Raw genomic sequence first — 21,122 nt, forward strand, 5'->3', positions numbered from 1 at the left:
CGAGTTCTGCCCGTAGGATAAAGAGTCTCTGTGTGTGATTACGTTTATGTGCTCTGATAATAAATTTTTCTTTGAACATTTTAAACATTTGTTTGTCCAGACCTCTAAGTTGTCAATTATTTTTGCCAGTGTTCTTATGGAACTTCAGACCATCAACGAAAAATATTGTTTCCTTACGGAGCTCAGCCTAGACTGTATGCACTGTCAAGCTGATTTAACTAACCGAATAATATTAATTTTAACAAGTGGTGCAGTAATTTTTTCCTCTCCTTATTAAGCCTTGTTATTTCCTTATCAGCCTTCCAATGCCTGGTGAGCAAATACAACATAAAAATGGAAAGCAGGAGGGTGGGTGATTGATTTTCAATCGTTGAATGTTGCTTTTTACTATTTCTAGTTACTTGGGATAGAAATGGGCTTGAACATTGCTGCTTCACAAGTGATTCTCAACGTCCATTTCTGCATTCGTCTCAGCAAAAAATGCGTCTGTTGCGAATTTTGCATTAGAGCAGAACAGATCATGTACTGTTGTCTCCCTTTAATCAATGTTCCTTCAAGTAGTATGTTATGACATTATCTAGCCAATGCTGAAGAGCAGGTGTTTTCATTTATTTTGCCCTTTGAGACCTCTCTTAACACCATCTGAGCATTGTAATAGGAAAGTCTATTTGCAGAATAAATTGTACCTTAGACTTATGGCTTGATTATAAATCAAATCACAGTGGAATCAATACTTCTAGTGTACAGAGTTAGAATGTTGATTCACCAAGCTAATTCCGTTCTCATTAATCTAAACAGTCAGTGCCTTGCTGGAAAAGCAAGTGCTTATTCTAAATGTTTGATACCATTTGATCTTGATTGTAACAGCCCTTACCTGAAAAGTGGGGAAAGGATAATTGGGAGGAGAGAGGCAGCAGGTAAGATGGAGGTGTTGGGGGGTGTTATATTAGTCTGGTTAACAAACAGGATTTGTTTATCCAGTTGATATGCCACCATAAAGTCTGAAAGGGGCTATAAAAATGTTGAAGTGACAAACTTGACTTTTCAGCATTCCTGAGAACTTGGAGCTGTGCAATGAGCAATACACGTGACACAGCCCTCATAAGTGAGAGAAGTGCAAAGAGAAGTTTCTAGAAATATCAAGAGGGTTAAAATACTGTTGAATTTAACAATAGCACATTAGAAATTTTTCATGGTGCTTCATTGGGAGTACTGTTTAGATATGCCTGCTGTTCAGGTGCTTCAGTGAATGATCCATCATAATGGAGGTAATCTTGACACCTGTCAGCAGCAAGGAGATTACTCAAAAAAATCAGAAGCATCTTGTGGGGGAGCAGTGGCAGTGGTGCTGGGTTATAGAGGGATTTCTCTCACCCTGGTCAATAGTGGGCCAGACTTAGAAACCTCTGCATATTTTCAGGAACAGAATCTGGAGAGGAATGTCAGAAATCTAGTTCTTTTTCCTGGATTCAGAAAGAACAGATGGTAAATTGGCATGAAATTGAAAGAGAAAATTGAAGGTCATGGGAAGAAGAGGGAATATAGAGTAGTTAACTAGATATTTAAAAGTGAATGCAGCAGTGGATATACAGCATTCCAGGTGTTGTTATAGGGACCAGTTCTGATCACTGTGTGCATCGGAGATCTTGTGTCGCCATCAGAGGATCAATTCTTTGTCTCTCTAGTCAAGTAACTGGTATCAGCAAATAAAGTCATCATTGGTTAAATGTCAGTCGTATAGATGCTGGTCATAAATTCTACAGTTTATATAGCAGTGAAGAAGGCTGGTCAGCTCAGTTAATCTATACAGGATTATTACTGCAGTCAAGCCTCCTCCTGCATTGAACCTATTTACACTCCATCACAAAATCTGTTTGTTCATTTTTTTTTCCAATAAGGTTCATTCACCATTTGAATAGATATGGAGTCATTGTAGGATTGGCCAAGAAATGAAATTGTGTAGAGCTGTTTATTTCCCTACAATAAGATTAAAAGTGTACATTTCCTGGAGTGAAAAGTGATGACAGCTATTTCTGGATCATCATACATAATTCTAGAAATTCAAGCAGGCCCTTCTCAGTTTGAATTCTACTTTCCTGCTCGCAATGATTTCCAGATCAGACACACATCAGATTATGTGAATATCCAGGCAATGTACCTTCTCGAGCATTGCCAGCGAAAATTGGACCATTGTGTACTGGGATCAATCATTGACCGAAGTTCCCAATACTACCTGGTGTTTTTAACTCAGTGCCAGGCTGGGATATTCCTCGCCACAATCTGATCATCAATCTTTCCTTCCTTACCATTTCAACTCCAATCTATTCTCTTGTCTCTCCCTACCCTGATCTCTGAGATAATTAGAGACTGAACACAAGCCTCCCACTTGATATGTGATACCCATCTCGAAACTGTTCCAGCACCACTCACGCCGTGCTCCCAAGCTCAGTACTGATCCTAGACGCCATACTTTCATTGCCAAGACATTGCAGTACTGGTACAGAAGCATCTGAAGCCTTGGCGAAATAGTTTGGCAACAACCATGTTGTACACCCATTTAGACGTTTTCTAAACATTTATTTCTAAATCAGTGGAGGTAGAAATTATTAATTGATTTAGAAATTCTGCAGAATTTTTCAATTTTTCTTTGTAACTCCAGTTTGAAAAATAAACACCAGCAGCTTGATGTTATTCCCGATAAATGAAACAAGTTTCACCCAGAAACAGGCTTGTTGTGGAAATGCTCAGGGTTTAAATTCTTCACCTTCAATGAACGGAATGGCACAAGGACAGTAGAAGGCTACTGCATCAGGCAGTTCATGGTCCTCTGTAAAGATGGCTGCCACACAATACACTCAGTCCATCAATGTGAGAACTTGCTTCCTTTTCCTCTTATTCTCCAGCATTCTTCATGTACACAAGCCAGGAGGGCTGAAGATACCAAATCCTTCATGTTATCACTCTGTTATTAGATCTTTTTAAACCCTAATTATGTGTGCCAATCCCAGAGCAGAAGGATTCTGTGGCGCAGAGACTAAAGCCTTGGATGAACCTATTGGAAGAACTTGAGCAAGAATTATTTAGTACACCCATTTTGACACACTATAATTTTAGGGCCATTTCTTTTAAATCAGTGGTACTCCATTCAACATTTTGATGATCTGGGATTGACTGTTAACCATGAGAAGCTGAGTAGAAATAATAATTTACAATGGCTGCACTGTACTGTTGCACAGTTTTACATTTTATCTGTTCAATACACTGAGAACTTTCTCTTTTAGCTGGCCTTATCATTTTTGCCGCAGTTGAAGCTTGAGTCGTTCCCATGCATCTTCCCCAGGCAGAACGCGGCTTTTGTTAGAACACAAGCTTCAGATTAACTCACACCATTTATTAAATAAATACTCCGTGATTTTTATCTTGCTCTATTTTTAAGAATTTAGCAGCTTCTCAATAGTTTCATATGGTCTTTTTACAGAACATGCCAAATTGGAGTTAGCAAACAAGAAAAAGTAGTACTGCATTCAAGTATTGAACAGTATTATGACTGCAGTAGTTACAATCCGAATAAAATGCCTACACTTCCTCCTTGATATGGGATTGTCCTCTATGTTCAGATTTTTAATTTTATTGTGTGTAGTTTAATGCCAGGTTTATATAATTGTGCTTGAGCTATTAGTCTTGTCATATACTACAGTAAAGCTATCATCCTATCTTCAGTAACTGAGCAGTGGTTACTATACTGGAACTAACAAAATATATTATTCTTTAAACTGCTTTCTCCTTAACTACAAAAACAAGCAAAATGAACCATGGTCATTGGATACTAATGTGTATTATCGGGGTGGGGAGGTCAAAACTCAGCAGCAAAATAATAACTGGGATCTAATGCCCAGTTGATGCATCAGGGCTTGTGACTAATTAAGCAGTTAATAACATTTCTTAACAGATCAATTTGGCTTAATAATTGATTTGGAAGCTTTGTTGCAGAGGTGTTTGGTAGCAAAATCTATACTCTTTGCTTTGGTGATTCATCACAAACAATTTGTGCTGTGTCGCTACGGTCATCTGTATTGCAGCAACAACCTTGCAGTCAACGTCAGTAATACCAAAGAGCTGATTGTGGACTTCAGTGAGTATAAGATGAGGGAACACACACAAATCCTCAAAGAGGGATCAGAGATGGAGAGAGTGAGCAATTTCAAGTTCCTGGGTGCCAATATCTCTGAGGACCTAACCTGGTCCCAGCATATTGATGCAGCTATAAAAAAGGCAAGACAGCAGCTGTATTTCATTAGGAGTTTGAGGAGATTTGGTATGTCACCTGAAACACTCACAAACTTCTCCAGAAGTACTGTGGAGAGCATTCTAACTGGCTGCATAACTGTCTGGTATGAGGGTGGCGGGAGGGTTGCAATTGCACAGGATCAAAGTGAGCTGCAGAGTTGTAAAATTAGTCATTTCTTTCATGGGTTCTAGCCTCCTTAGACTCCAAGATATCTTGAAGGAGGTAGTGTCCCAAAAAGGTGGTGTCCATTGTTAAAGACCCCACCACCCAGGAAATATCCTCCTTTCACTGTTAACAGCAGGAAGGAGGCACAGAAGCCTGAAGGCACCCACTCAATGATGGAAGAACAGCTTCTTTCCCTCTGCCATCCAATTTCTAAATGGACATTAAACCCATGAACACTACCTCACTACTTTTTATTTCTGTTTTTGCACTACTTATTTAATTTAACTAATATATATATTTACTGTAATTCATGACTTTTTTCTATATTTATCATGTATTGCATAGACTGCTGCCGCAAAGTTAACAAATTTCATGACATACACCGGTGATATTAAATCGGATTCTGAAATGATTTGGACAGTTCCGTCTTGCAGAAATAGCTAGTTGTGGAGACACCTGCTGGGATAAATGGCCATTCCACGCCAAACAGCAGTCAAACTGGGTTCAAATCTATTTCTGTATTCTGTTGCAATGTTTCTGAAAGTTCAGCCAGCAGCAAAATAAAAGGACTATTGATAGATTTTTGTACAGTAATGCCCAATAAAGTTGGTGACACTAAGAAGGAAGCTCATCTCTCTTTTACAGATAGAGGGGTCTCGATACTGTATTAAAAACAGTGAAACTGCAGCAATCCCTCAGTATGGAATCACTGAATAAACAAAATCACATGCTCAGGTCCTGTCAAAATACCTGAATTTTTAACTCCAAGTTGAGAATGTTCAACTGATTATTAGTGAACAATACAATATCTGAGGAAGACAGAAATATCTTTTTTTGGGAATACAGCACAATAAACAATAGCTGTGAACAATCATGTTTTATATTGCTGTTGGAAGTTGATATTTTCCTCTCCAAGTTTATAGGAACATCTAATAACTCCTGTTTGATTGTAATGTGTTCCAGAATGCCACCATCATTCTCCCTGAATTCTCCAACTATAATGCCCTTCTCTGTATGAATACAGATAAAAAGTCCTCATCTAAGACATCTAATCACAAACATGTGAAAATCTGCAGATGCTGGAAATCCAAGGGACACACGCCAATGCTGGAGGAACTCAGTAGGCCAGGCAGCATCCATGGAAGAGTGCAGTTGACGTTTTGGGCCAAGGCCTCCAAAGAGTCTTGACCTAAAATTCCGACTGTACTCCTTTCCATAGATGCTGCCTTGAATACTGAGTTCCTCCAGCATTTTGCATGTGTTATATCTAAGATATCTTCTGGTTCCATGCACAGATTATAAATTTCCCTGGGTTATTCTCTTGCCCTTAATTTGCTATTGAAATGCTCTGGGAGTTTTCTTGATCTTGCCCACCATTGCCATTTAATATCTTTTCAACCAATCAAATTACTTTTGAGTAACCTCACCCCAACTTTACTCTTCACATTCCATGTCTCTGTAGGTATCTCCTGTTTTCAGCTCTTCAAAACTGCCATAGTTAACTCCCTTCCTTTTCCCATGTTGAGCTATTCAAAGAATCAGGATACATGGGGTTAATGCAAGCTCATAACTCTGAGATAAAAATCAACCACAAGCTGAAGGAATTGCGGATAGTTTGCATGCAGCCAAATAGCCACCTTCTACTTCTATTTTTTACATTCATGTCAGCCAATCCAAGGAAACTAAACAATGGATGGGAGCAAAAGTGTGACAATAATTGCTATTTCTTACTTGTATTATTGTAAAGTCTGAGCAACATTGGTCTTTTCTTTTCCAGAAATATTCCATTGTTTAGTCTGTAGAGACTGGAAGGGGATAATTTACAGCTTGGGCCATGGATGAACAATTAGTAGTTATGGATCAGCTATCTATTATGTATATTGTCTGATCGTGCATGTGAGACATCGTACAAAGTGCACAATCAACATCCGATCCAGAACCATTAGCTTTTTAACTGCACAGGAAGCAAAAATGATTACCACCGTGCCAGAAGGTTAATTAGTGATTATAAATTACCCTCTTGTACAGGTTGGTGGCAGGAAAGTTCATAAGACATAGGAACAGAATTAGGCCATTCAGCCCATTGAGTCTTGCTCTACCATCCTATTATGGCTGGTATATTATTCCTCTTTACCCCATACTACTCCCTTCTTTTCGTAACCTTTGATGCCTTGACTAATCAAGAACCTATTAACCTCCGTTTCAATTATACGCAATGACTTGGCCTTCACAGCTATCTGTGGTAATGAATTCCACAAATTCACTCCCCTCTGGCAAAGAAATTGCTCCTCATCGCTGGTCTAAATGGACGTCTCTCTATTCAGAGGCTATGCCCTCTGGTCTTAGACACCCCCACTAATAAATAAGTGAGAGATAACGAGCTATAATGGAAATCTGTGAAGAAAGGTGATTGATGGAAATGTTTTGAGAAAACAGCTTCTTTCTGTGTTGTAAGAAAATATAGAAATTGTTTTATCTTGGTCACACTGTATCAGCAAAAGACATTTTTGTATTGTGACATTAAATAAATTTCCTCTTTAAAAAATGTACGAGAAGAGAACAATTCAGCCCTCGTGTACTTGACCAAGTTATACCATTCAACTAGGAACTGGCAATAAATATTTGCAGCACAAATCATGTCCAGATTACATGAATGAATAAAAGAAATAAGTTTTGATGTATGTGGAAATTCAGAAACAAATAATTATCTGTGGAAAATTTACCTATTTTGTTCCAGGCCTGTGAATTCACAAGCCTGGAACAAAATAGGTCTTCGTTGAAAATTCAAAAAAAAACAAAATTCATCTTGGTTGAAAGAGAAAAGTTGCATTATTTGAAAACTATTGTGAGTGCTGTTATTGTAAGAGCTCTCACCATTTCCATGTGGATCTTGTAGCTCTCTGGCACCTCAGCAGAAGGGCTAACTTCTTCAACATAACTGGAATTTAATGTGTTTCATTTCTGTTAAAATAGCATTATTGTGACAATCATTTCCATGCTGATATATTTGCAATAATTGCTGTGTTTTGAACTGTAGCCTCTGAGGTTGTCAATCAATTAGGTATCATACATAGAAACAGAAGTTGATTGTCCCCTGGTCTATCAGAACGAGTTATTAAAATGGTCACAGAGTCAGGCCATTTGGCCCATGTAGTCCATGCAAAACTATTAATGTATGAATTGGATGAAGAATGATAATAGATTATTGTGATTTGAATCAAAACTAGATATAAATTGAGACTAGGCTGTTGACATTTAGATTAGGCATCATCAGATTCCAACTATACACTTATCAAGTTGTACAAATCAAGTGTTGTATGGAATGGGAATTAGTTGCAGAAGCATTTCCAGTACAAATCTCTGAAAAGTCCTTATTTTACAAAGTCCTTCATCAAACATTGCCTGCATTTCCCCTGCCACAATCAAGCTCCCCAGAGCTGAAGACAGGCACAGAAATCATATCACAGTTAAATGGGAACAAAATGGCTTTGAACAGCAGTGTACAACAGGAAGTTAGTTTTGTGCCACCAGCTTCTGTGTCATTTGGATTCCAAACATAAATTCTTGTTAGGTGCCTAAGCAGAGGTTGGAGCTGATGTTTCTGTTGTAGCTCTGTAAGATCAATGGTGTCTCTTGCCCCAAGGTAGGCATTGTTCCACAGAAACATTTCCAGCTGTTTCATGCCTTTAGATGCCTTGTATCAAGCTCTTAAAGTGGCAAGTTTATTGTCACTTCCTGGGAGCATAGCAACATCTGCTTGCTGCTCTTGTAAGTCACAATTACTAAGCATAGACCTGGACAATGTCGCCTACTTTCAACATTAATAGAATGGAAATAACAATTTTAACTAATATGGTACTAGGTCAGTAATCCAATGACCTAGATAAATGATCCAAAAATTAGTTAATCACATCATAGCAACTGGGAAGTTAAGTTAATTTATTGAATGAATCTGGAATTTTAAAGGAATCTTATATTAGTGTTGGTACCTAACAGATTGATGCAAACAAAGCATTCAAGATTTGTGGGACATAAGTCAGAAAATATTGGAAATGCTTAGCAGATCAGGTATCATAAATTCAACCCCTGGCAGCTGGAATTCTAAATCCTTCCCAAAAACTTTCTATTGCATAGATGTTCTCTGATCTGTGAGATGTGTCCTGCATTTTCTTCTTTTTTATTTCAGATTTATAATATCTGTAGATTTCTTTAAATTTTCAGTTGCGATGTGGTTCATTGATGAACATCAAGATAGGAAATCTGCCTAATTTCCTCAATTTTGCCCAGTTCCAGGGTCTCCGGCATGCCTTTGTTTTTTTTTACTGTCTGTTGACACAGTCTGGGTCAGCTGCCCAATTCAAGGGACAGTTGTTAACTCATGGGCTTCCCCAGGCATCATGAATCAATTTAAGGAAGCATGTTCTGATGAGCACTTTGTAAATATGACATTCAGAATGTTCCTCGATATATCCATTCAGCCCTTGAGTCCTAGCATTACAAATCCTTTGGAAGCACTTCCTGACAGCTCAAAACAAGCTGATTTTTTTTCGAGCCTTCCTAAATGTGTTGCAATGTGAAATAATTGACTCTGGTCACTTGCACATTGCTTCAGACTCTGCCACTGTCACTACATGAGGTTGATGCTTTGGGACTGACACGCACGCGCACGCACACACACACACACACACACACACACACACACACACACACACACACACACACACACACACACACACACACACCCAACGTTACTATCACCCCACCAATACCAAAAGACTTACCTATCTACCTATTTTTGTGGCTATTCCAAATTAACTTTTAATTGCCGTTAAACTCCTAAGATACTGATATTGGAGTACACTAATAATATTAATACAACAAGAGAAGAGAGCCCATGGTGGTTAGAGATTTCCTGGTTGACTACTTCATTATCTGAGGATTTGTCATTCAAGAAATCATCAAAAATGCAGATGGACCTGCTCAGTACTTCCAATATAATCTATATTCCCTGCACTTACCAAATAGTTGCCTTACTATTGTGTAATTTATTTATTTAATGTATTTTAAAAATTTAATTTATATAGTTACTTTATTTATTTGTCCAATTATGCCCAATGCCAATAGTCCTGACTCTTGGATTATAAATTTACTCTAATTGGTATTGATAGTCCAGTATTTTATTGCCTTTTCAGATGATGAATACTGGAAGGATTATGTGGGAGAAATGGAAACAGTTGTCCACATATGGGAAAACAAAAGGCACAGTAAATGTTGTGCAGTTGTTCTAATTCTGTAGGAGGATTGTTTAGTTGTTGCCGCCAGAAGTAATGTTACAACTTTGAGAAATGTTTGAGCCCTTTAAAATTTAAAAAGAATTGAGAACTGTGAAGGTTGTTGATTTGATAAAATACATTGCTAATTTAATAAGTGTTCTATTCAACTGGTGTGTTTCTGGAAGCCCTCCTACATTGTGGAGTCTCAATGATGGTTTTGTATTCTTTGGGTTGGTTATGCAGTATTAAAAATTGAGACTAGATGCCTATCTATGACGTTTTTGAGCAGAAAGCACAGAGGGATCCATGCTTTCCAAATAAAGTATCGCGGACATCATGCAGATGCCTCAAAAATTCTGCACCCTTCCAAAGTTCAGCCTCAAAACCTTGCAAAGAAAAACTTATCACGTGAAAGTGAGTTAAATCAGTGTTGCATTTTTCCTTTTTTTGTCAATTTTCTTATTATAAGAACTGAAAATAGGCACAGCTCACTAATTGTCCTGAATTGTAGATTCAAAAGGTGTTTCTGTTGCAGGATCTTCAGTCAGAAATTGACGCTCACACAGATACATATCACAATTTGGATGAGAATGGACAGAAAATACTTAAGGGTCTGGAGGGTGCTGAGGAAGGGGTTTTGCTTCGGAAAGATCTTGATGACATGAACTTTCGTTGGACTGAACTCAGGAAAAAATCACTGAATATCAGGTAAGTCTTTGCACCCATGCTCCTTCGGAAACCTTAAGATTTGTCTTTGAGTCAGTTATTTGTCGAGCTGAGAGTTTAGTGCTTCTGTTCAAAATGATGCATTAGGATTATTAGAAATTTGTCGTGTTATAATTTTGGATATCCCATTTCCCCTTGATAGCAATGTGGTAAATGTAACGTGCGATGAAATGTGATACCAAGCATTACTGGCCACCTGATGCTCACTCTCTGGGCACACATTTACAAGGGCATAAAGAAGCTGCTTGCAGAACTATAGCCAAGCGAATAGTCGGGTTCAGTAAGCAAAAGGGTGAAGAACACAAAGTGGGAAAGGGATCATAACTAATCGCTTCTAGCTGATTTATAATGGTGATGGTAATTGTAGAAAGCAGCAATCGTCGTGATTGTGGCTCTTGCTCTTTAGAGAATATTGAGATATGTTGACATCTGATATTCCCCAGTGAGTCTGTTTGCAGGTTCCAGTGCAACGGGTGTAGTGATTTCAAGGAAAATTCGATGCTGTTACTGTGTAAGAGTCACATTTTAACAGACAAAGTAAATTTTTAGTGGGCGGCTGCTTCTAATATGAGGTAGAAAACATCCCTTAGGAAAAGCAATGATGGATTTCTCTGTCACTGAGGAAGGCTAATGTACGCTGCAAACACGCTGAACTGCTGGATTTAGAACTCTCTCTGTAGTTCTCTTTCCACTAGAAATCATTCAACAGTTCTGTTGTTCTCCGGAGAATAATACACTACTGTGTAACAAGCCACACTGTGTTCCTTCTTCGCATGATTCTCTGCTCAGCATTCTCTCAGTCCCACCCCTGATATGCTCAAGCATTACACTTCAAGAGTCCATAACATGGGGCTGGGAGCATGTTCTGAATCTCATCAGTGGTCCATGTCTAGGTTTCCTTGACCTACCTTTCTGCCTTCTCCCGTAAAATGAACTCTTACTTCTGATAGCATGGTGAAATTAAAATTTCTGCCACTTGAGCAACAGCTGGATTGACCTTGTGCCAGGACTGGAACCCGTGTTTTCCAAACCTGCCTATGTACTTGAACCAAACATTCCTGGAGAATGTGAATTGTCAGAAGAAACAAGATAATTTTTACATACTGGTGGCAATACCTCTGCAGTGGTGCATGGTTTTTCCTTTTACTTTGAATGTCATGTCTCAAATAGCAAATGTTAATTCCTTGTGAAAGTACAGCATTAACATGTCAAAAGGACAGAGTTCCTGTCTGAAGCTTGAGTGAAGCTGGTAAGCCTCAGTAGCGTTTAATAATAGTACTGTCACTTGCTTGTATGCATTAAATACTGTCTCCATTGTCATGTCAAAAAAAACCCATACCAAAATAGCCATGGTGCTCCTTATTGTAGAACACCTGAAACACAGCAGTACATTTCTCTGTCAAATATCTCAGTGACTGATCCTTGAATAAAGCCATGGTATTTGTGGGAATTTCATTTTGTTTTTGTGCTGAGTCACTTCTTGAGAAACATAGGAATGGCATGTAGTGAGCAATCTGCTGGCCATTCTGCATGTTTACCAGAGAATGGCTTTGCCTTCGACCAATGACTATGCTGTGTTGTGAAGACTTTTGGTGTATTTTGAGTGTTGTAGGCTTTGCTTCATGAAAATAAAGATGAAAAAGAGTTTGTTTCCTGTGAGTTGCATTCATAATCATCTCTTGTGCCCACCTTTGTGTATAAATGTTAACAACTGTTCTGATGTAAATTAATTCTGACTGGTGTCAGGAACTAAACTATTTGAAAGATGCTGGGAGAATTACTCACCTGAAACTCTTTTTTTCCTCCCACTTCTTTGCCTTGCATGAAAGTGTTAATTAATGCCTGTTTGCACACCAAGCCTCTGGGATCTGATCCTAACATGGACTTAGAGCACTTTCTGTCTTCATTTCACCCAGTGCTTATTCTGTGTAGTGAATTCTGCACCGAATTCTGGGTGGCATTGGGTCATCTCTCACCACCACACTTCTTCTGAAATGTGTATTGACCTACAAGCAAAATGATTGTCTTCCATGATCATGAATCCTACATGAGGACTCCCAAGTCAATTTGCACCTCAATTTTTTGAGTTTTCTCCCGGCTTAGAAAATAGGCTACGTTTTTATCCTTCTACCAAAGTACATGACCATACACTTCCCAACACTGTATTCCATCTGCCAGTTCTTTGCCCATTCTCATAATCTGTCTTAAGTCCTTCTGCAGTCTCCCTGTTTCCTCAACCTACCTACCCCTCCACATAACTGCATGTTGTCTGCAAACCTGTCCACAAAGCCAACAATTCTGTCATCCAATTTATTGACCTATATGAAAAAAGAAGCAGTCCTAACTCTGACACCAGTGGAACACCACTAGTCACAGGCAGGCAATCAGAAAAGGCTCCCCTTATTCCCACTCTTTGCCTCCTGCCAATTAGCCAAAGTTCAATCCATGCTAGTATCTTTCCTGTAATACCATGGGCTCTTATCTTGCTAAGCAGCCTCAAGTGTGCCGTTTTGTGGAAAAAAAAACTACCTCTGACATCTCCCTTGTACTTTTCCCCAAGCACCTTAAAGTTATGCCCCCTTGTATTAGCCATTCCCACATTTGAAGAAAGTCTCTGGTTGTCCATTCTATCTATACATCTAATCATCTTATACTCCTCTATCCAATCACCTTTCATCCTCCTTCTCTCCAAAGAGAGAAACCCTAGCTTGCTTAATCTATCCTGATAAAGCATGCTTTCTAATCCAGACAGCATCCTGGTAAATCTGCTCGGCAACCCCTCAAAAGCTTCCACATCCTTCCAATAGTGTGGTGACCAGACTAATCACAATACTCCTAAGTGTGCTATGGAACTGCAGTGTTATCTTGCAGCTCTTAAGCTTAATCCTCTCACTGACGAAGGTCAACACATCATATGTTTTCTTAACCACCCTATCAACTTGTACTGTAATTTTGAGGGATCTATGGTCATGAACCCCAAGATCCCTCTGCTCCACTACACTATCAAGAGTCCAACCATTATCTCTACATTCTGTCTTCCAAATTTGCCTTTCCAAAGTGAGTAACTTTTCCAGATTGTACTCCATCTGCCACTTCTCAGCCCAGCTCTGAATCGATGCAGCCAGTTTCCCCTGTATCCCATGCCTTCTGACTTTCTGAATGGGAAACCTTGTCAAATCTCTTACTAAAATTCACATACACATCCAGCGCTCTGCCTTTATCAATATGTTTTAGTCACTTCCTCAAATAATACAATTAGGCTCATAAGACACAACCTGACCCTCACAAATCCATGTTGACTATCCCAAATCGGTATATTATTTTCCAAATGCTTGTAATTCCTGTCTCTAAAAATCTGGTCTGTAATTCCCAGAGTTATCTCTGTTACCTTTCATGAACAAAGGAATTGTATTTTTGAACTGACTGTGACTTTTAACATAGTCGACTACACCAATCCTGCCCACCATTTTGCAACTAGACAGGACTTCATTAAAGTGATTGCTTTCTTTTAACCCCAGAAAGGAAAGTATTGCAGATGATTTTTTAACCCGCACTCTCCCAAATGAGTGATGAGTTCCAGTGTACCCTAAGAGAGTATCTTTGGCCTATTTCTCACCAACATGGTACTCCCTTAGCAACATAATTTTAAAACACTGCAGCAGTTTCAACTCGTACACTGATGGCCAACTGTTGACATGATTCCACCTTTGTCTCTAAATAATCTGAATGATCTGAAGATCACTGGAGTTCATTGAGTCATTCAATACTGAAGTAGGCCTTTCAGCCCTATACGCTCCTGCCCACCTGTGAATCTCCTGCTATAAAATATTGCAAAACCGAGCCAATTTGTTTCAGTAATGGTTCACAAGATCCATCATGTCACCAGTGCCACCATTCCACCTGATATAAATATGGTTCCACACAGTAGGCTTAGTCAGAAAGTCAGAAGGCATTGGAAGTTCAAAGGGGATATTAGGGGAAGATTTTTTTACTCAGAGTGGTTGGTGCATGGAATGCACTGCCAGAGTCAGGGGTGGAGACAGATAAACAAGTGAAATTTAAGAGACTACTAGACAGGTATATGGAGGGATTTAAGTTGGGGGGTTATATGGGAGGCAGGGTTTAAGGGTTGGCGCAACATTGTGGGCTGAAGGGCCTGTACTGTGCTGTACTATTCTATGTTCTAATACAATATTCCACTACCTTGCTACTGCATTTAACTCCAAGCTGAGTTTCCTACCAAATAAGAACACATTTGCGAAGATCCCTACATCCACCTCTGAAACTTCATTTGATTTCACCCTTGTTGTGGTTCAACTTTTTCTTAAGTTCTCAACATTGCATCCAAGGTACCTCTTGGCTTGCTGCTTCCATTGCTGACCATGCTTCTTCATTCGATGATTGTGTACATTATGTCATCCAGAGCTGTGCTGCCCTGTCCCAGTTTGCCCAAAGTACACCACTGGCCATTCTTTCAGCTTGTAATATCGTGAACAATTGTATTCATGTTCTTAAACTACTTCATTGCTTTAAAGGTGCTCCATAAAACCAAACTTCTTTTTGGGTCCCTTGCCCCAATGTAGTTTGATGGCAGATTTTATTTGAGAAGCTTTTCAGTAGTATCTTGATACCTTTTGCTCCATTAAAAATCCTTCGTAAATGAAGATTTTTGCTTCTCTTGTACTTCATAGATCTCTGATCAAATGTGCATCCAAAGCCCATTCAGTCTTCCAGCACTGATCACATAAGTATAAGTGACAAGGAATTAAGAGAGACAAAAAGAGAACAAAAGAAAAGATCATTAATAAGCATGAAAGGGAAATCAAAAATATTCCATCAAGATATAAACAGGAAAGGGGCTGTAAGAGGAGAGGTGGGACCAAATGAAGAGCAGAAATAAATTTTGTTCTATGAGGCTGAAGGCAAATACAGCAAGTTACAGAAGGAAAGGGACTCTGTGCACTATAACTCTATTACCACAGATCGAAAGGTGATGCTTTAAGACAGGAAAATTACAAATATTACAGTCTTGTTCCAGACAGGTATGTGGAGAAGCACCACACACAAAATGCTGGAGGAACTCAGCAGGTCAGGCAGCATCTATGGAATGGAATGGACAACTGACATTGCAGGCTGAGACCCTCGGCTCATAGCGTTGACTATTTATTGCCTTCTTTCGATGCTGACTGACTAGATAAGCTCCTCTATTATTTTCATGTGTTGCTTTGGATTTCCAGCATCTACAGAATTTTTGTGTATATGGAGGAGCACACCAAAAGCAAATTAGAAATAACGATCAGTAGTAGAATTAGCAGAAAGTGTAGTGCAGATTGATTAGAAGGAGCAGAAATGGATTAGTTAGGTCAACTTATGTCTAACTTGTTCATGGTTTCTGAAAAATTAACAGGGGACATTGACAGGGAAGTGTTTTTCACAGTTATAAGTGCATTTATGAAGCACGTTTGGCATGATGCCACAGAATGGGCTTGGCTTCAAGACTGAAAACCAGGGATTAAAAGTGAAGATAGCAGAATGGATAGAAAATTGAGTTAGTAGAAGGAACATGGGGTTGCAGTACACGGATGCTCTTTAGGCCTTGGAGAAAGTGGTGGTAGGTGATGATGAAACGTTCAGTAGAGAATTAAAGCTGCTGCTTTTCATAATGTTTTTTCTGACTTGGATTGAATGCATAAGGCATGCTTTTCAAACTGAGAGATGAAGCATAACTTGAAGGAATAATGAACTGTGAAGAGAATATTAAAAGATTTCAAGAAGAAATACTTGGGTGTTGGAATGGGCAGATGACTTTTAGTGCTGAGATGTGATGCTTTGGTCAGAATTTTAAAAGCATTGGTAGAATAAAGAGATCAGGGGGTATGTTTATGTGTTTTGTTAAAGGAGGTATGCAGGTTGAGAAAATGTTGAAAGAGCAGAAGTGATCCTGAACTTTGTTTTTTCAAAAGAGGGAGTCCAAGAGCAAAAATGGTATGAAGAACTTTCTAAAAGGCTACAATTGATGTATTTGGAAGTAGAATTAGTTTATTATCGTATCATATAGTGAGGTGCAGTAAAAAGCTTGCCTTGCATTCTGTTCAGACAGATCAATTCATTACACTGTGCATCGAGGTAGTACAAGGTAAAACAATGACAGAGTACAGAATAAAGTCGAACAGCTACTGAGGAAGTGCAATGCAGGTGTTACGTACCCCGTAACTGGGTCACTTACCAGCAAAGATAGAGAGGTCCGTTGAAGTCTGATGGTACTATTTTAACAGTATTTATTGATAAAAATACACAAAATATTATCAATGCAAACATACAGATAATATACGTCGTCAATACTAAATCTAAAAGCACGGGTATAATAATAATAATAATCAATAAGAAATAGCTCTATCGTTGTCTAGGGGATAATGTATTGTCCGATGGAAATATAAAAGTCATTGTTAGTTCGTTCAAGCTGCAGCGTTTTGGTTTGAGAGAAAGACGGGTTAAAACTTGCCCAGTCCTTTTATGATGTCAATCCTTCGAGAGTTGTTGGGAATTGGTTTCCCCGTTGTTAGCTAAAAGCCAGTCTCCCATGGTAAAAGCCACCTGTTCCGGGGCAAATGGAACCGAACGTACGTGGCCTCCCCACCGGCTTCCGCTATTAGGGGATCGCTAGCATTTCTTCTGGTGCGTCTGAGAGGCTGTTCCCACAGACCCTCTTTTACCCTGACTCACAGGGTCTCAGATGTCAGTCAGGTTGGGGTGATGCAATCCCTCCCTCAACCAGCCCACTTTGCCTGAGGGCTTCCACATAGCACAGTTTTGTAATACACAAGTCCGTCTCCAAGAGACAATGGCCGTTTCCCGTAGCTTTTATATCGCCGGGGGGGGGGGGTCAAGACATTCTGCACGTCTCTCTCTCTCATTTCCTGGGTCTCCTGACCCAAATCAATAGCGTTCCTGCGATTCTCAAAAAGGAGGGGGCTGCAGGCGTAACACAAGTAAGACAGTAAGGTGCAAGATCATAAAAAGCTAGTTGTGAGGTCAAGAGTCCATCTGTTAGTTCTAAAGAAACTTTCACTTGCTTTATAACAGCATGGTTGAAGCAGTCCTTGAGCCTGGTAGTTTGTGCTTCCAGGCTTATGTGTCTTCTGTCCAATGGGAGAATGGAGAATGTACAGGCTGAGAGAGATCAATCATTATTTTGGTTTCTTCACTGAGGCAGCAAGAATAGACAGGGTACATGGAGGGAAGGTTCGTTTCCATGATATGCTGAGGTGTGCCTACAACTTTCTTCAGTTTGTTGCATTTGTGGGCAGAGCTGTTGCCATAGTTGCTATGATGCATCCCTTTCTGTGGTGTTTCATTTAAAATTGATAAGGGTCAACAAGGACATGCCAAATTTCTTTAGTCTCCTGAGGCAGTAGATGTGTTAGTGATGCGCACTTTTGTCCCTGGTGTCGACATTGTTGGACTGGCTATTTGCCATATTCACTCAGATGAACGAAGTTCTCAACCCCAGCACCTGAACACAACTGAGTCCATTTCTGGGTGACACACTTTAGGAAAGATATGAAGCCTTTAGAGAGGCTACAGAAGGCATTTACTAACGTGATTCCAGGCATGAGGGTCTTCTGGCTATGTGACTAGACAGGAAAAGCTGTCATTGTTCTCGAAATCTGGGGATCACTGAGAGGTATTTAAAATCAGTAGCAGTAAAGAGAGAGCAGTTAGAGGGGACGTGCTTCCTTTGACAGAGGAGTCAAGAAGGAGCAATTAATTATGAAGGTGATTGGCAAAATAATCAAAAGTGACGCAAAGAAAATATATTTTGCACAGTGAGTGGTTAAGGTCTGTTGGGGCACTGCCAGGGGATGTAGTGAAGGCAGATTTAATTGTAACATTCCAAAGGGAGTGGGTTAAGTATCTGGAATGAAAGAAATTGCAAGCATATGTGCAGAATGCTAGGACGTGGGTTGAGCTGTATTGTTCTTGCACAGAGACAGTGGGCCTACTGGGATCCTTGTGTGCTGTAACATCACAGATAGCTGATTTATTTTCCTCTGAGTTGGCTGATGTAAATCCCAATCTTAGCCTTGTATGTCCAAATGAGATGATGTGTGTATTTTCTAACTCAGCATAGGCCAGGGTTCAAAACTGAGTTATTTCTCATTAGCAAGTTCTTCAAGCACACCATTGAACTTCTGGAGGGCAACTAACTGCTGATATCAGATTCAATCAGTATATTTGCTTTCTTGTGTATTAATTTATCTTTAGAGCAGAATGCTGCTTGAATCATTTGTCAGCCAAGTCTGTACTGGTAACATGAACTGGGTATTCTTCATTTTAATGAGATGTATGTTCCACTCAGTCTTGATAAAGAATTTCTACAACAGTATGTTTTCATTTTCCTTTTTTTTTTTGAAAAGTAATAAAAGCAAACCTTGTCTTCTTGCATTGTGATGATTGCTTTGACAGAGTATCAGACATGCCTCAGCATCCAAAGATGATTCCATTTCTTTATCCAGATGTTATCAATCCCTCATTTAAATAAATCCAATATACTGACTTGTAATAGGATTTCAGGTCGCTCTAAAGACTAAGCTTCCTTACAAGCACCTGTCAGTCATTCAACTCCACAATCATTGCTGGACTACTTTCACACGGATTTCATTTATTTTATCTCTCAATGTTTTAACCCAGCTTGTACTGTCTATTAATAAATAATAGGAATCTGTTGTAAAAACACAAACAAATAATTTTGATGGATTACACAAAATGATTTCTCATTTCATTTCAACATTTATAGATTTTATTTCTATAACCGATGCCACAAATAGGAAATTTTCTCTCTCATGTTCAGGAGGGTTTCCTCTGATGTGCAGACCTATTTCTGAAATATAGGCAATGTTCATAGAATTGCTTATCTTCACACATCATACGGTGTAAAATCTGTTGTCTGAGCTTGGAAGGACATCGATCTCTTCTTGGAGGTGAAATCGGATTAGTTACTTGTCTGTGGAAATCCAGAAGGTGGTCCTGTTGGGGGTGTGGGGGTGGTGGGAGGACAAGCCAAGAGATGGTGGGAAGCAGACCTTCTCAAACTGATGCTGCCTCAGTAACAGTGAATAGGTCAATTTTCTGGAGATGTTATGCCCCATAATACTTTAATCCATTTGTCAGTGGGAAGGATTGCTGGCTTTTTTTTTCCTGTTTAGATTCATGCCTATTTTAACTATGAGGAATAAAAATCTTTTTATCCTGTTCATATATTGATTAGATTAAGTAATTACTTGGCTCATAGTTTTTCGATGTTGTCAGTACTTTCAATTGAAAAATGTGAATACCAATATTTGCAACAATGAAACAGTTTTAATTTTCAATAAGGTGTCTATAGCACAAGAAATATGTATGCTGCTCCAGAAATGCATGGGCAGACAATTCCTGTTCATTGAGACATGTAAAATTTTGGCCCAATTAAGCAGCTGCCTCAATTAGGCTGTTTCATGGAAAAAGTTAAAAAGTCATAAAAAAAGGCAAAATTAGTAACTAATTGTGTATTAAACTGAAATAAATAACAAATTAGAATGCTACCAATGTTTCTGCAGTACTATAAAATTGTGTACTTGTTTCCAATAATTATCTATGGAGGAATTCATTCAGTGAATGCTGCCATGTTCCTTTGACTGTAAATGAACAAAGTCAGCACAGACAACTGATAATGGGCTGTAGATAATGGACTGCCTTCATATAATGCTTTTGACAATTGCTTCCTCCAAATCTTCATTTTCATTGTAACATTCAAGATGATAGTTGATACCTTCAAATTCTTTGTAGTTCCAATTTTCTCAAGTTGTTTTTGGTCTTTAAGACTTGTCCCTGTAAGGGGCTGCCCCAATTGCCCAATTAACTGGAATCCACTGTATATACTTCATTGTTAGCATTTTCCTGTTCATCTTCATTAGTTTCTAGACATGGTCCTACAGATGCCAGTGGGTTTTCCAGCCTTCTAACTGCACAGGTGCTAACTTTTGTACATGTTCCCAGAAAATGAATGACTTAGTTATTCATAGTTTAGTCTCTTGTCCATGTGCACCTGTATCCAATTGTGGTTGTCAGATAGTGATTTGATCAGGAGCCTTAGCCACATTTTCTCTGGCTCAGAACTCCTGAAATAAAATTGGCAGTTTGAGAACAGACCCATGTCACTGTGGAGACCTCCGGGTTGCATGGTTCAGCAATTCACTACATCAGCAAGTTGTGCCACCAGAAAGGGGTTTGATAGGCAGATACAATACTTGATATGAGGCATATATTATCACCTGGAGAAGGAAATGTCTGATCTCAAACCTCCACTGCCTTGTAGCTATACCCCCTTATGGGGAAGGCTTCGGGAGTAAATCCAAGAAAAAATACAGCGCTGGAGTCCCGAAGGTAGTCTTATGTTCAGATCAATATTATCTGGCAACTCCTGCAACACTGCTGGTGCCAAACTGTATCAGTTTCTGCTGCCCCTTTGGATTCATCAGCTGTGTGGAGAGGGCAAGCCTCATCGTACTGTCCTGGTTTGTGTCTGGCTTGCATATCAATAACTTAGCTAGGACATAACATCCATATTCAAACCTGATGAACAGAGGGCCTCTTTTCTGTCAAGTGTATTCAAGCCAAGTGTTTTTTATAAC

General features: G+C 39.2%; 1 protein-coding gene across 10 annotated transcripts in view; it reads left to right on the forward strand.

Moving 5' to 3' along the window:
* The window catches only part of dmd (dystrophin), a 1,939,431-nt gene that overhangs the window by 1,690,248 nt on the left and 228,061 nt on the right, over positions 1–21,122 (forward strand). For all 10 annotated transcript variants that reach the window (XM_059968142.1, XM_059968139.1, XM_059968147.1 and 7 more), the window contains one exon: positions 10,262–10,434. In XM_059968142.1, the coding sequence (XP_059824125.1) occupies positions 10,262–10,434 (173 nt within the window). The remainder of the gene's footprint in view (positions 1–10,261; positions 10,435–21,122) is intronic.

This window comes from Hypanus sabinus, chromosome 4 (assembly GCF_030144855.1).
Source record: "Hypanus sabinus isolate sHypSab1 chromosome 4, sHypSab1.hap1, whole genome shotgun sequence".
NCBI classification, from domain to species: domain Eukaryota; kingdom Metazoa; phylum Chordata; class Chondrichthyes; order Myliobatiformes; family Dasyatidae; genus Hypanus; species Hypanus sabinus.